Source organism: Streptopelia decaocto (genome assembly GCF_964273445.1).
Source record: "Streptopelia decaocto genome assembly, chromosome: 5".
Lineage (NCBI taxonomy): Eukaryota > Metazoa > Chordata > Aves > Columbiformes > Columbidae > Streptopelia > Streptopelia decaocto.
Window position 1 is genome coordinate 41156593 of NC_138659.1, and position 16365 is coordinate 41172957.

The 16365-nt window shown below is 42.4% G+C and overlaps 1 protein-coding gene across 1 annotated transcript in view; it reads left to right on the top strand.

Annotated features, from left to right (window-relative positions):
• Positions 1–6855: 6855 nt before the first annotated feature.
• FAM13C (family with sequence similarity 13 member C) overlaps positions 6856–16365 on the top strand; it is a gene marked incomplete at its 5' end in the record, with an annotated part of 125833 nt that continues 116323 nt past the window's right edge. The window contains 4 exons of the mRNA XM_082052655.1: positions 6856–6880; positions 7080–7289; positions 9003–9186; positions 14962–15097. Of these exons, the coding sequence (XP_081908781.1) occupies positions 6856–6880; positions 7080–7289; positions 9003–9186; positions 14962–15097 (555 nt within the window). The remainder of the gene's footprint in view (positions 6881–7079; positions 7290–9002; positions 9187–14961; positions 15098–16365) is intronic.

Here is a 16365-nt window from a genome sequence, read left to right on the forward strand (position 1 = left end):
TGGATTTGCACCTGTTTGATGTTCTGCATGGCAGCTGTAGACAGATTTCACTGCATGCATATGACAGTAGTACTGTGTCTTACACACCTTACAGACACTGCAGTGGCATACTGGATATAATCTGCGTATGGGTGCCTTCAGATTAATATCCTTTAAAGTCTTTCACCTCCTGATGACAATACATTCTGAGTAGTTTAAGTATTAAACTGAAGTTAAATTAGTTGTCAGTCTGTTTGAAAACATTAATCTGGAATTGATGACTGGGTAATATGTAACACTTTTGCAATGGAAATGGAGCCTAGTATTCGGCAGCTTGATATGTATGGGAATATGACCAGTGATCTGCGATAGTTTCCTGCTGTAACCCTACCCGTCAGTGAGGAAAGAGCCGTGGCTGTTGAAGAATTTTAGAGGGCATTTCAAAAAGATGGACACAATTTGAAATCACACACAATTTGGAATCAGGTCCATCTTACTGAAACATCCCCAGCATCGCTCTGGGGATGGGTTTGTGGACGTGTTTAGTGTTTTATCCTGTTTTTAAGAAGTCATATCAGTTTCAAAGTCAGAGCAATAGTGTTCCTGTTTATGCCAGTGGCTTTTGTCTGAGCACCCCACCCAAAACAAACCCTGGCTTTCAAATCAGTTCTTGACAGTGCGCTGGAGTCCTATATCCCTGGTACAACATCATCTTCTTAAGCTCTCTTGTCTCACAGGACCTTCTCCTCCCTCAGCTCCCACGGGGTCGATCTGACCCCGGCGTTAGTATGGGCAGGAGACACACACTACATCATGGGTCTCGCAGCTGGGGGATGCTGATTTGCCTGTTGAGAAGCTGCAAAAAACAACACCATCAGCGGTGAGGTCCTGGGGGATGCTGACCCTTGACCTTCTCCTCCCCTGGGCTGGCATTTATTTTGATATTTTGGAAGGAAAGGCTTTTAAAGCAGCTGAAATGACCTAGAGGTTGATTACATGAATTTGTGATGTCCAGTGTTCTGGATACAAGTCAGTGCATAATCTTCCTGTAGCAACAGCATTATTTAGCGACTCCAGCAGAGCAGTCACAAAGGGCCTGGAATGTTTACTACAGATGAGACAAACAGTGATGTTTTCATGAGCTGATTAATTTGTATTTATGGTGTTCTCTGACCTTCGAACACACTGGAAGGGTTTTTCTTTTCTACAGTTATCAACTTGAAAAAACAGCAAAAAAAAAAAGAACTAAACACTCCAAATATGACCCAATTAAAATCAAGGTATCATGAAATCTCTTTCAGGTTAACATTAGATACCAGTAGGCAAGCAGTATGACTGAAACACAGCACTTATGTGTGGACAATGCTTTTAATTAATAACATATAATATTGATTTTTTAATCAGCATTGTGTGCCCACATATCCTTGAAAAGTTGCTTTTGAAGTGGTCTCTGGATAATGAGGATCATGTCATGGGGAGCTGGCTAGCAGCTGCAACTGGATTGAATTTCTTTGCTTCAGGTCAAGCTTTATGTGTTTATGAACCCCACGGATCTGCTCTGATCATGAGCACCTGATGCTCAAAGCCTGCATTTTGCCAGCTACTCTTCAGCTGGGATCAGTGGGGCTGCTTTCCCCAGTGTTTGCTTCTAACCCAGAGCCACCGCAGCCTCTCCAGCTGGACCCGAGCCTGGCAGGGGAAGCAGCGTGGCGGGGCTGCCCACGCCGCATCCCCACCACGGCCTCTCCGCGGGGAGCACGCGCCGGCTGCTGCGCTCTTGCCCACCACAAAGGGTTTGCTTTCCTGTTTGGCTGGATGCTCGGAGGCTCCTGAAGCCGAGACACAGCTCATTAGATGAGCAGAACAGGCTGCTTGCAGTTTTGAAGGAAACTCTTTAATGAACTGTAAAACCTCGGTTAATCATTTTTCTTGCTGCTGTTTTTTACTGCTGCTGATAGTGGATTTACCTCTGCCCTCTCTCACAGGGTTCCCGATGTTCCTAATGCTCCTGTAAAAAAAAAAAAACATGTTTTCTGAGGAAGAAAACCAAACTTTTCTGTTTTTCTTTCACCTTTATTCTTTCCTGAGACACCAGCAACCCTCCAAAGCAGCCCTTTCAGTAGCTGGAGGCTGTGCCCCCAGGGAAGGGAGTACAAACGCAGCCCCCAGCGCTCCCCAGCCCCTCACACCACCCAGGCCAGGCTCTGCCTTCCCTCACAAGCCTTCCCCTGGGCGGCAGGGTGCTGGGAGACCGAAAGTTTTGATTTTAATTTAGATGTGGGCCTTGAATTCAAGGTGGCTGCTCAGAGCACCACACATCCTATTCATGTATCTGAAGTCCTGCAGGGACTGGCTTTGATCCAGAGGCTGTGAAGGAAGGGTGTGAGTTGCAGCTACTCAGTATGAGCAGTTACATGTTTGATTTGTGCTGCCTGCAGCCTTCTGCTCTTTGTACAATATCAATGCAAGGAGAAATCATCCCTTGGAACCCCGTTACTTGGTACAAAAAGAAAATCCCATCCAGGGCTTGGGTCTCCTTGCTGTGTCTGGGTGTCCGCAGGTCCCACTCTCCGGCAAGCCTCGTGTGCCCTCTAGCTGTTACAGACTTTCTGGGAAAGTGAGATGGCTTCACTTTCTGCAAGCCTCGCAGAATTTTGCTTTTGGACCCAACAAGCAGGTCTTGAAAACAAATTCTTCAATAATTTCAATTAGAGGAGCAGTAAAGACCAAGCAGCTGATAGCAGTTGCTGCTGCTTCATTTGTGCTGTGATTATCCAGTAGCAAACACTTGTGCTTGCTGCTCAGGCAGGGAATTTGTTGCTTTTAAATGTATTTGGCTACAGTTTACTTGTTTGGCTGCAGCAGGGGAGAGTGACATGTCAGCAGGATGATTCCTATGACATTCAGTAAGATGGAGGGTGGGGAGCAAAAAGTTTAGAGAGCTGTCAATTTTTTTTTTATTTTATAATTTTTGTGGGTTGGTTTGTTTGTTTTGGTTTGCACAGGCCTTTTTGTGAGATATTTCTTTGCAGAGGGCAAATCGCTGCCTGTCCACAAGCATGGTGAGTTGGGTCGCTGGTGGCTCTGAGAGCCTTGTACCTTTGTCTGTCCCAAAGGGACCCAGGGGAGGTAGGGGAGCTGCTCCTGCTCCAGCTGCTTTGCAAACACAACAGTAAAGTCTGTGAGGATGTGGAGGATGACAAAGCACTGTTTATGGTGGCTGAAGGGCAATGGTGGGGCAGAGGATTCAAATGCAGCAGGGAGGGGATGTCATGCACTGGACACCATATTGCTGTGACAGGGCAATCACACCATGGGGTGTGGGAGGACCAACACATTTTCTTCTCTTTTTTAGGAGTTGTTTTTATGTGAAGTAGTGTTGAGGGACGGGGCAGGGAGGGGGGCAACACCATCAGCTTTCACACCACCTGTAGTCCCAACAGCTTTGAGGAGGCTCAGCTGTGAAGTGGGCGATGCTGTAGGGTGGTGGTGCTGGAGGGGTCAGGGCAGGGCTCCACAAGCAGCTACAGCTGATGGGCCCAAGTGGAGCTCATTTGCAGAGACAAGGCCAGGCTGCCCCTGCCCGGGCTGGTGGGGAGGGGTGCAGAGCTGGTACCACCGGGTAGCCATGGGGTAGGGGAGCTCCTCTCTTTCTGTCTTGGGGGAGGCTGAGCTGCTGGGCAAGGTGTTATCTACCCCCAGTTCAGCCTGTGGGCTGAGCAGGTGAGGGGGCTGTGAGGATAGATGGTGTTGAGGAAAGGGCTGAGCCTTGCATGCCACTGGCCAAAATGGGCTTTGGGACAGCCAGTCATGCTGTGGGAATGGCCCATGCACCATAGACAAAGGGATTAAATGCCAGTTGGGCCAGCGAAGTCAGCCAGACATTTCTGGTGTGCAGCAGGGAAAATGCATAATGTTCTGAGGGCTGGAGCAAGTGGAGGCAGCAGTGAGGAGTTTTTGTCTAGATGTGGCCCCACTCACTGTGGATCTGGCCGTGTCCTGGCTGCACTTGGCTGGTGGGGGCTGGCATGCCCTACTGAGAAAGCAAAGTCATCACCTCTGTGAGGTCATGGAATCACAGAATGTTAGGGGTTAGAAGGGACCTCTGGAGATCATCTAGTCCAACCCACCTGCTAAAGCAGATTCACTCAGAGCAGGTTGCACAGGAATGTGTCCAGAGAAGGAGACTCCACCAGCTCTCTAGGCAGCCTGTTCTAGTGCTCTGTCACAAAAGGTCTCCTCTCACACCAGATGGGCAGCAAAGCCTTGAACCAGAAAATTTCCAGACCTCATCGTGAGATCTTCTGGAGAGGTAAGTGGGCTAAAGTTCTGCACAATTTTTAAGCAGTATTCCCTCTGCCGAGGAAGAGAGAATCGCAGCAGTCTGGTGTGTTTACAGGGTAACTCCTGCTTTTCTAGTACTCCACCAAGGGGCTCTGACTCAATGCCTGTATTTTTTTTTTCCTTGTGCATTTTGGTTTTGCTTTGTATGTACCTACCAAATTTATATTAAGAATCTCCCAGCTTTAACTGCAACATTACCTGCTTGTGGCTTATTTCCTAGGAGAGGCTTTGCACCTGGAAGAATTTTAATAGAGGATGTTGGGCTTAACAGCATCTATATCTTCTGTATTTCAAAGGCTGGATTGAATCTTGCTTGTATGTTTACCAAAATGATTGTGCAGGTGTTATATAAATGTGTATCTATAACTTGTATACACTGAGGGCCACCTCAAAATATTTTGCTTACTGCTGCTGGCAGGCACAATGACCAGCAGGTAATATGAGTGCCTGCAAACCTGCATTGAAAAAAAAAAACCCTGAAAAGTAAATATCAAGCACACGATCATTGTGCTCCAGGAAACCGTGCCATTGTGTGTGTGTTAGGTGCCATGGAAACATCTCCTGATGGTAACAAAACCTCAGTTTGTGCAATGTGACTCTGCAAGCAACTGTTGGCTACAAGTCATCTGCTCCTACCAGCGGTTAATTTCTACGTTCAACAAAATCTGGAGTGAAACTACTGATTAAGATGATGCCTAGCAATTATGCTATGATAAATTAATTGTGCAGGAGCAGCCCAATAGCTGCAGTTAGCTTTGGTGGGTCTGCGTGGATTTGTGAGGGGAAGAAAGGTGATGGTGTCTTCAGAGCAGTACAGCCGAAATATGGGAGCGGGCGCCTCCCTTTCAATTTGTGTAAGTGAAGTTAAATCTGGCTTCTCGAGTCCTTTCTCCCACCCTTTCTTCTTTCTGAGAAGGCTGTGCTGCTTCGCCCAGCACAACTGCTGCATCTGAAGGGGGAAAGAGGAGGTATTTACAGTAATATATCACAGAGACTTTAGAGGCTTTTTTTCTTAAACACCTCGTGGCTTATATATAAAAATGATGCAAAATATATTTGGTACATGCTGATATTGGTTACTTTTGGGTAATTATCAATGCTGTAGCATTAACATCATGTGCTGAAAGAGCAAAGCGAGGTTTGGGTGTCTGAGCATGTTTGTGTGTGTTTGCCATGGCAGCGCAGCTGGACGTGGCCTCCTCAGGCTGCAGCTTTACTGAAAGCGTGGAATTTATGAGCTGAAAACCAGCCTTTCTGTAGCAGTTCAGCTACAAACCTATAGGAAAGTCTTTCCTTTTTTCTTCTGAAAACGTAGTAACAAAAAAATTTAAGAAGCAGCTGGTTTTAGAATGTGTTTGGATGATGGTACAAAAAATTAAAATCCCCCTTTAAAATGAAAGGCAGATAATGTTTAAATATTCCTGATTCTGAACTGGTAAATCTGGGCAATTCACGTGTGGGCTTCTGGTCTCATTATGTAGTGGAAATGAGCCCAGCCCTTCATGACTGAGTGTAGCTGCCCAGCTGGAAAAAGAGGACAAAATGGAGCACAGTGGGTTGTGTCACCTGTTTACAGGGCAAAGCAGGGGGTAAAAGAGGAGGGAAAGGGGATAAGGGAGCAAGGACTCCTCATGGCCAGGCAGCATTTTCTGCTTTCTTAAAGATGTCCCCCTGAGGCACCACAGGTGGCTGTACTGAGGGGTGACTGCAGAACCTACTGGAGCTGGTGGGAACCAGCCCCCCCCTTACCTGGACAGCCCCTGCTCCCCGCACAGAGACCCCTCAGCCCCGACAGTGTCCCCTGTGCATGTCCTGGTCAGCCTCCCCATCCCAAAAAGATGAAAAAGGAGCTGTCGAGTGCAGGTTGTTTGTGATTTTGTACCTGTGTTTTTGCATCGTTTTTTGGGGCAAGAAATTTGCAATAACCGTGCGAGCAGCGGTGAACCCTTTACCAGGCTCGTGCTGTCGCTTAAATTGTTCCTCTGGCTCCTCCATGAACCTTTCAATTGTTGTCTTTGTGAATTGGGTAGAAAATAGCAAACTTCATGGGGCTGGAAGGCTGTGCCCCTGGTCTTGGTCAGCCTTTTGCTGACTGTTGGGCTGTTCTTAAGGCAGGAGATTAGGGATCCCTCCCTGCCCCAAACATGGCACCTGCCTTCACCTGGGGTTCATTTTCTCTGTGGATGTGAATGGGTTTTATTAGGATTTAACCTGTCACAGGTCTTCTCTCAGCTCTACTGGAGTGATACTGGTACTTTAAAGAACATGCAGTAGGAGTAAAATCTCTACAGGACAATAATTTTTGCCTGAGATGTAGACCCTTGGACCTTAAAATAGTGAAGACCAGTTTCTGCTTATCACTTGCCTGTTTCTATTCCCCAGAAATCATTATCTTCTGTTCAAGTCAGGCACACAATAAATAAAGTCTCACCAGATCTACAGTTAAGTAGAGAAAGAAGCACATTTGGTGTTCCTCTGGAAGCCCTCATACAGAATGCAACAGAATGTGGAGTTCCTTTTGTTGTGACACAGATGGTAGAGTATCTAGAAGAGTTTGGTAAGTTGGTGTTTTCTGTGTTTGGTCTCTGAAAATGGTTATTCTTTCTTTAAACTGTGCTTTTCAGCTCTAACTGCTGAAAAGTTTTTACAATTACTGTGGTTTCTTAGAGGAGTTCTTTGTTTCTGAGATCCAGTTCTCATCACATGGGTATAGGAATGCAACCATTGCTTACTCTTTGGTATTTCTTCTTAAACAGGTCTGGAGCACGTCGGTATATTCCGAGTCAGTGGCTCAGTAAATAAAATCAAGGAATTGAAACAGAAATACAATCAAGGAGAAAAAGTGGACCTTATTAATGATGGAGATGTTGATTCTGTGGCCAGTCTCCTGAAACTCTTTCTGAAAGAACTGCCAGTGGCTGTTTTTCCAGATAACATCTGTTCTGGCTTGCTAAAAGCTTTCCAAGGTACAGAACGAGCACCTTCCAAGCTTCTGTCTTTCTCTAACGTTAGTAGATTATGTATGTGTTCATTGCACTTTTCTATAAGCAAGGATTTAAGTTTTCTTAACCCAAGACTGATGTTTAATTGCTTTTGATGGAGGAGTCTATCTTGTCTGCGGCTTTTTTTTGAATTCATGAAGGCTTTTGGACTCCCCAACATCTTGTGGCAAGGCATTCTGCAACTCAATCCTGTATTATTTGAGAAAGTACATCATCGACAGGCTTTCTTTTTAAACTGGATACCTTACTCGTTACTTAGTTAACATTTTTATTTTTAATCTAATCACCATCATAATGCTGTTCCTGCAGTTATGTAGCCACTGCCTCAATTCTCTCTTTTCTAAGCTGAAGCCTCTTTCTGTATTTAACCTTCCCTTGTACAAGAGCCTTTTTGTACATCCTTGTTTCCATTTAGTACTTTTTGCTAGTTTTCTTATAGTCTTCTTGGACAGCAGCGTGTGGCACAGCATGAAGCATTCAAGATGCAAAGCCAAGATGAACATCTACAGCAACACACTGTCTAGTGCCCGATTCATGTCTGTAGTGGCTGAGCTACTGTGTTCACACTATTCTGACCGATGATTTTGAGCAGTAACTAATTCAGGTGTTTGCATACAAATAGGTGGGGTTTGTGGGTTGGGTTGCAAGTTGCTTTTGTTCAAACTTCATCTGCTAAGTGCTGTTATGTATGTGCTTATCAGAAAAAAAAATCCCTTTCATGAACTATGAAAGTCTATGCTGAAAGATCTACAGCTTTTTTGCAGGTACTTTGTTTTGACTACCTTGAACAGTCTTGCTGTTATTTCCTCCTGCCCCCCAACCCCTTTTCCATGTCTATCATTAACAGGTTGAGCACCATAGGTCTTGGCCTTTATGAAATGTATTTTTTAGGGCTAAAATCCCTTAGGGCAGGATTCGCTATCCACAATGTCGAAGCTACACAGACGTGTCCTTGTGATCTATGGAGAATTTGAGCACCAGCTGTCAGTAATTGAGCAGTACTGTCACCTCAGTTCTAATGACCGGGAGACTTTACCTTACTAATTCTGAACTGATGATTAAATTGAGTTGTTTGTGAACCTTTTTTCTGCCTTGTGGCTCTTCTTTGAAGAATGAGAACCGAGAAAATACTAAGTATCCCAAATTTAGATTTTTAAGCGTCTCGGTTTAAGTACAGTTGCATATTTATAGAGCAAAAATGTTTTGAGACTGAGAGCTACAAATTAGTCAGGAAATAAAGATGATGTGGGCCGAAAGGGTACAATTTCTTATTCCTCTTAATGAGAATCATACAGCACGTGTAAGATCTCTGGGGAGAGTCAAAGCTGACAATCTTGTATCATCTTTAAAGGCAGCTTTAAGGATACAGGTATGTGACTGCTGCCTGCAATTCCATTAAAAAGCAGCAAGTGCTAGATGATTCTGTCATAACAAGAATGATAGCAGAAACAGTGTATATAAAATTTAATATCTGGAAAATCCACGGTATTTAAATATTAATATGTGAACACTGTTGTCAAAATTCAGTGTACAAATTATTTGTTTAGGATGTATTTATTCTTTAATATATTTTAACACCTTTCTTCTTTCTCAGATCTGTAATAATGTTTATGATGGAATTATGTTATTATTAGGAATAACTGTTATATATATATTTCTTTTTTGTTCCCTCCCCAGAGCACAAAATCCACACAACAGAATGCATAGAGAACCTGAGACAGTTGCTCAGTGGGCTGCCCAAAGCCCATCAAAACCTTCTTCAGTTCCTGTCTGCTTTCCTGTTAAAGCTAGCAACATACAGCGCAGTGAATTTCATGACTCTGGAAAACCTAGCCATCGTGTTTGGACCTGCTCTGTTCAGGTGAGTACTCTCTGTAAGGCTGCCTTACATAGTATTACTAGATTCCGCTTCACAATGAGGCTTTCTGTCATATCTGTATGTCCAATAATAAGTGCAGCATTTTGAAAATTAAATGTTCATATAGTATATTATGGGCCGGCGTGACAGATTCTGAACTGGTTGACCACCTTCATCCTTTTAGGCACTGACTGTACAGGGCCAGCGTGAAGTAAGAAACGATCTGTAGAGAAAAGGCACAAGGGAGGGAGAGCTGTTTAATGAGAACTACTCTTTTCTTAGCCAAGCTAGGTGCTGGCTGGGGAGGATACTTGGTTGTTAGTCTTGATTCTGAAAAGCTAAGGCTGACTTTGTAATAATGTTGGGCATCAGAAAAAAGAATCTCCTCTCTCAGGAAAGAGAAATAACTCATCTGCTCTTACCACTAAAATGCAAGTTGGCATCTGAGCAGAGGCCAGCTGAACTTGTAAGCAGTAGGTGCTTGGCTGAACCTAGAGATGTTGAGGATGGTGGTGAGTGGATGCATAGCTGAATGCCAAAAAATAAAAGGTGGGAGGCCCTGTGTCATGCAAGTCAAGGTGTTGAGAAGGAACAGCCTAGAGTGGTGTGATAAGGAAGGATTTTCCAGTGAAGCTGGAAGGATTTAGTTCTTTGTGCTATCCTGCATGTTGACACTAGAGGATGTTAAAATGTTTATACCTCTCTTACAAATTGTAAACCTTTTAGTGGAATGTAGCTATTCCAGTTTAATGTGAACTATAAGCCAATGCCACTGTGCAAAATGTATATGTTAACAATTCATATGTAGTAAGAAAAGCATTGCTATTCTTCACTTTTATGTATGACGAGCCAAGTAGGTTATTAAAAATATATATTCAGCAAAATTAGTACCAATCTTATTAAAAATCAATTATAGGCTTTGTTTTGGGGAACCACACTCTTAAACCCTGCTGCCGTTTCCATAGATCTCTGTTTGTGTCTGTTTACTTGCTCTGTGGGCTTATCACCAGATGTACCAGCATAGAACCTTTGCAGGTGATATAAGTAAACGGGCCCTCACTTTAGCGAAAGTACAGCTAGGGGAAGAATCTAACAGCATGCAGTGTGGTAGGTGCTGTGCTGTTCACTCCTGTGAGAACAGGCTTCACCATGGGGGATGCACAGTGATGGAACAAAACAGTTCTGCATCCAAACCCAAAGTTCCTTAATATTTGCATGCTAAAATTAGTAAATTAGTATAGACAGCTGAGGTATACTTGACAGTGTCTGAATTAGTCATGTGGTGTTACTTATAAATCTGTAAAAGGCTGATGCTAAAAGGCCTTGATTAAGAATCTATCCCTTGACCTCCACACTAACTCAACAAGGACTGCACTGACTGTCGCTCTTCTGCCATCAGAATATTTTCTTATCTGCCACAAGAACATTTTGTTTTATTTCTTTATCTCTGTTCTCAAATTGTCTGAATGTGTGCCCACTGATTTCTGTATCTGCACAGAAGAATCCAGTAGGCTGCCTTATTGATGAGCTGTTTCAGGTTTTTAAGCATTCCTCTCTGTTTTGGAAGATGTTCCAGCTGCTTCTGAACATGCCCCTCTGTCTGGCTTTTAAAGTACACTCAGTGCTAAACTAAATGCTTGTGGCAATGACCTGCCTGCAAAGCCTTGAAAACGATGAGCGTCGGGTTTCCCTGACGGTTGCTTGTCAAGCCAACACAGCTGCCATAAATAGAAGTATATCTGCTCTATGAACATTAACTCCACCTTCTTGCAGTCATTCTGATCTCACTAGCTGGAGAGATCTGGAGCTCATTTTTTGGTAAAGTGTATCGCTAATGCCGTCCTTGGAGAGTTACCTTCTAGAATTATGAAAAATCAGCTTTTTGGTAGTTGGGGAGAGAGGAGAGCCTGGCAACTGGTGTTTTCTCTCATTGGGATTGCTGTGCCATTTCCTGCTGAGTGACCAGAGGCCTCAAATGTTTCAGAATAAACCATCTGTATTGTCCTGTACAGCAGCAAAGCTATAGGTAGTCTAATGTGGCAAACCATAGACGCTGACAGAAGGAATAAAGCCATAAATATCCTTTATGTCTTTCAGAGCAAGAATTAGTGCAATTAGCTGCCACATTATGAAACATTTGGCAGGCAGAGTGTAGATTCATTGGAAAGTGAGACAAGTTGGGTAGTACTTCCTATAGATTTTCAGCCAGAATGTGAAGGTCATGGAAAAAAACAAGTCTAGATCTAATCTGCAGAAGTGTATACCCCATGCGATTGGTGGAAATAACTTCTGGATGTAATGTCAGCTCCACTTATGGCACTAAATCATTGCAGGTATTAAAACTGTTCTGCATGTGTTCTGCCAATCTGCGTTTTTGTGCAATTACTTCTTTCTTCTTTGGCATTAAACAAGTAAACTAGGTTGTTTGCAAGCTTTTTTTACTTTAAATTTTTGAACTATTTATATTCAAGTGTAAATTCTGTCTATGATCACCACCTGCTTCAATCTGTTTACATTTTTATTTGTGGAGACCTGACATGCTTATGGTTTCACTGAAGTGTCTGAGTTGGAATATTCAGTAGTTGGAACATGGAACACATATGGGCCTTGGGGACACAAAATCAGAGTATAAGGCTTGCTGCTCATTATACCTTGTCAGCCTAAACTGCATATACTTCACAATTAGTAACTATGGTAATTGCAGCACAAAAAATATAAACCTTAGCACAGGTATCATATTGGAACTCTAGTTACAGGGTCCCAGAAAACTCCTACTATCATCAAATTTAAATGCTAGGAAACTAATGTCACTGTGTGAAAACTGAATTTAAAGAATCTGTCTCTTCTATATTTTTAATCTGTTGCAGTGTCTTTAATGCTGTTTATATTGAATATTTGACTAAAATCATCTTAATATTGGAAGAATTCTATTATATTTTTAGTATATATGCTTCCTGTTCAGGGTGGTGGGGCCAAAAGTGTGAATAAAAAAAGAAGTTATGTTTCAGAAAAGGCATAACCGAGTAAAATGTTTTAATTTTACCTTAGCATCCTTTACAAACCACCTCTTATTTTTCTGCTGACCTTTCTCCCTCATGCTTCTTTTTTTCCCCATGAGACTGTTAAGCTATCTTCACTTATAATAAGTTGCTCCACCAACATTTTTCACTTTGCTTTTCTTTTATTTTTTTGACCCTGACATCTGTTTCTTATCTTTTGAGACTTCAGTCTGCATGATGCAGCTTTCATGTCCTCACCTCCTTGTAGGTAAGGGAACTATAAGCATAACTTGTAAGTAAAGTATCAGGCTGGCTACTCTCTAGACTTTCTTTGCTAAGCTCCACTCCCCTCTCACCTTGTAATGCTTATTTATTTATTTATTTTCTGCTCATCCTCTGAACTATTTATCTTTTTCTGTTGTTCACCCTTCTTCTTCTTCTGAGTTGTTTCATGTCCTTCTAGTCTCTGTGAACGTGGAGGATAACGTGTTGCTTCACTTTTATTGACGACTCAGCTGATGTTACTTTAATTCCTATGGGTGCTTTTTTATGCCTCATCTTGGTAAAGAAATTTCTGCCACCACCCTCAGCAAGTAATTGTTATGTGAGTGCACAAGGATGCTGGCCAACCAGCTGTTTGCTTCTACTCCCTTTGACTCACTCTTTCTGTAAGTTTGCAGCAAGCCTCTGCCGGCAGGGAACCTTGGCAGACGTCCTGAACAAAGCCAAGGCAAGGGACTGTATGGATTTTCTAGCTTGCACTTTGTGACAAAGCAACTTTGAAAAGCTTAAACTCAGGGGAACCAGTAGCTTATTCCTTATGATCAAGTCTTAATTGTTTCTTATCTGCAGTGAGACTTTTCCTGTGTTTTATTTGCACTACAACTGATTACAGGGCTTTTATGATGAAGTGGAAAGTACAGTTCAGCAGCTGTGCTCTTCCTAGAAACATTCCTGGATTTAGCAGTGTGGTTTCCCTATTATTAGCCCGATAATAAAGTTTCCACGAGCAGCAGAAGTATCTGAAGAGTCAGGAAGTGATTATTTTACAAAATTAATTGAAAGTCATTGTGAAAGGTGTCTGCAGAGAAAACTGAAAATGTATTTTCCATATGTGGAAAGCACTTCTGTTGCCACCCATGAATATCTGCAGACGAGCAGACATTGATATTTGGAGTCAGCTGTGGGGTCACATCCCAGAGTACAGGTTAGATTTAAGATGAAATGAGAAGTGGGCACCCAAAAACATAGGCTGCTAGTAAAGAAAGATGGGACCTAGTAAGCAGGGTGAGAGATGTTTATCTTCGTGAACAACTTGTAGAGTGTTCTTTGCTAGTAAGGAGTTAACAGTTGGTATAGAATATACGTCAAAGTTAAAGAAAGAAGACAAGGGACTAAAAAGATTGCATGTATGGCCTGTGAATTGAGGGTGTTAATGTTTGGGCATACAATGAATAATCTCTTAGGATTGTTGTACACAGAAAAGGCTGTTGCTTGGTCAACCGGGTTTTACACACAGGCTTGTTTTTTTTGTGGAGAAACTGAGCTTCTCCTGAGACGAGTAGGGATCTAAGGAGGAGAAATTTTAGTCAACCTTAAAGAAAGAAGTGATGACACAATAGTTTATCCTCTAACTCCATCTGTTGTACCTTGGCTATAACTCTGCTCAGAGCATCTTCTTTCGAAAGGAGCCCAACCTCACATTCTCAAAGAAACAACAGTAAGTTTACAAAAGAATGTGAATGAAAACAACTGGACTGCACCCAGTGTGTGTATTTGTACTTTACAATCACAAATGAATGATGAATGTAATGATTTGGTGAACAGAAGACTGGTGTGTGTATGTCTCCACAGAGTTTATGAATTTTTTGTTTAAATATTAATATTGTGCTGGGTGGAACTGACTTGGTGCAGCATGGCTGGAGGAGCTGGATTAAGGCAATGCCGTTTATGTAAACATTCTCCAAGCTTCAAATAGTTCACAGGTGGAATACACCGTTCCTTCAGGGAATAAGGTTAGAATTCCATACAAAGAATTCATTGACTTTAATTAAATTATTCCAACTTAGTCTACTTGTGTGGAGAGTACAATTTCAACTGCTATTTATTTAAAAGAAAAAAAAAAGGGACAGAAAGAAAAAGCCAACCAAACCCAACCCAACCTGTTAATGGAAGCACCCAGAAGTTACACTGTATTATGTATCTGAGGTGTGTGGTGTTTTTTTTTCTTTTTATTGTTGAGGGTGTGTGTGGTTTTGTTTTTTTGTTGTGTTTTTGTTTTTGGTGTTTTGGGTTTGTTTGTTTGTTTGTTGTTCTCCAGGTAGTTCTGGTAAAAAGATACTCTAGCCATAAAATTTAACCTTCACAAACTAAGCTAGAACAAAACTACTCTCTTCCAGCCCCAATGCCAGTGAGTGATGGCAGATTTCTGAGGCTTTTTTTGTCCCCTTCATCCTTGATTTTATGAAGTTCATGTCTGAGTTACTGCCAGGTTCTGGCTATTTTGCTGTGCTGCCCCAAAGATGCATTGTGTTGTGAACTGTTGCAGCAAACTGGGGCTCTGCCACTGTGAGGCTCCCAGTGCTGTGAACCCACCAAGTTAAATTGGTTCCTGTCCCAATGATTGCTTGTTGGAAATGAGGCTGGGACTCTGTTTTATCCAGTTGCCCAACTGGTTGCTTTGCTGAATTATCTTGGGTACTGGGGGCCTCCATGTGTGGCTCATCACCAACCTTTAGTCTGAGAGCTTCTAAACTTAATCCATCTCTTCTTCCTTTAGGGTCCCTGTTGGTCCCTTGGCTTGTGAAGAGCAAAGGCTTTACAATGGCTTCCTGCTGTATTTGCTTCAACACCATGAGATGCTTTTTGTTGACCTGAACCCTTGTTTCTCACAGAGACAAGCAAGTGGCCTTCAGGTAAGAAAGTTATGTTAACTGATTCAGCAAGTAATTAAAAGTGCTGCATTAGGTTGGAAATGGAAAGATATTTGCTCATACATAGTGTAATTAATGACTATAGTTTGTTGTCAGCAATTTAAATATTCATCATATGTCTAAGCTAGAGGGGAACATGAGTGTTTAAAATTCTGGTTTTGAAAAAAAAGGCAAGTGCAAAGTAAAAAGGCAAGAATAAAATCCCGAGTTGTTCCACTTTAAATATCTTAATGCTGAGCTTTGTTAGATCAAAGCCACTGGACTTTTCCTTGGCTGGAGCATTTCTGTGTTTGGCTACACATTGGTGATGCAGGAAAGCAAAACCAGAAGAGTGAAACTCTTTCACCTTTCCAGAACTCACTGTGTATGTTTCACCTTCTCCTTGGGCATATTATTTTCTAAAACATTGTTAGTATTAATACTTTGATGCCTGTTTTGTCAAAAACCCTGGAAGAAACATGATAGACACGTGCTGCTTAAGGGAAAGGGTCAATCTAAGTCTTGTTTTCAGTTCATCATGTGATGTATCACTGCTGCTTAACTTGAAATTGATTTTGGGAAAAAAAAAATGGAGGAAATGTTGTAGCAAAACCTACAGTTTAATACTGCCCCATGCAGTCACCACACATCCTTGCAGTTCACGACTAGACTGATAACTGTGCCAGATCAGGTGAAGTATTACGAAAGAGATTTGCATTGCATGTAACTGTAGATCTGTGACTCCTTGATTTCCTGGCTTCTTTCTCTGAGCATGTCTGTTAAGGAAAAACAGCAGACTTCTAATAAAAAGGTACAGAGAGCAGAATACACCGATACAAGGATGCTTCTGAAATATTCCTAATATGTCACAGGACAGGGCCCCAAATTTAAGACTTTGATTGTTTCACAAAATGACAGTGTTGGAGCCCACACCTCCAGGTCTTCTTACTCTCTGAAGATGTCCCATATTGCTACCACATCTGAGAATTCCTGCAACCTGTACTCAAATGTGCATGCCAGATCAAAATATTAGTTATTCTACCATGTCTGTTTCTGCTTGTAAAGCTAGAAGAAGAGTCAGCAGCTAAAGGAAATTGGAAAGGTATTAGAGAAACCAGGAAACCTGGCTTTCTATTGCAGTGCTTTTGTTTTAGAAGCAACTTCACTCCCTGTAATTTTGCAAAATGTCACAGTCTGTCTGGGATTGTGGTGATGTGGGAAAGAATTCTGCTGAAAAGATCCTTTCAAGTTCTTGAATAAAACCTCAGGCG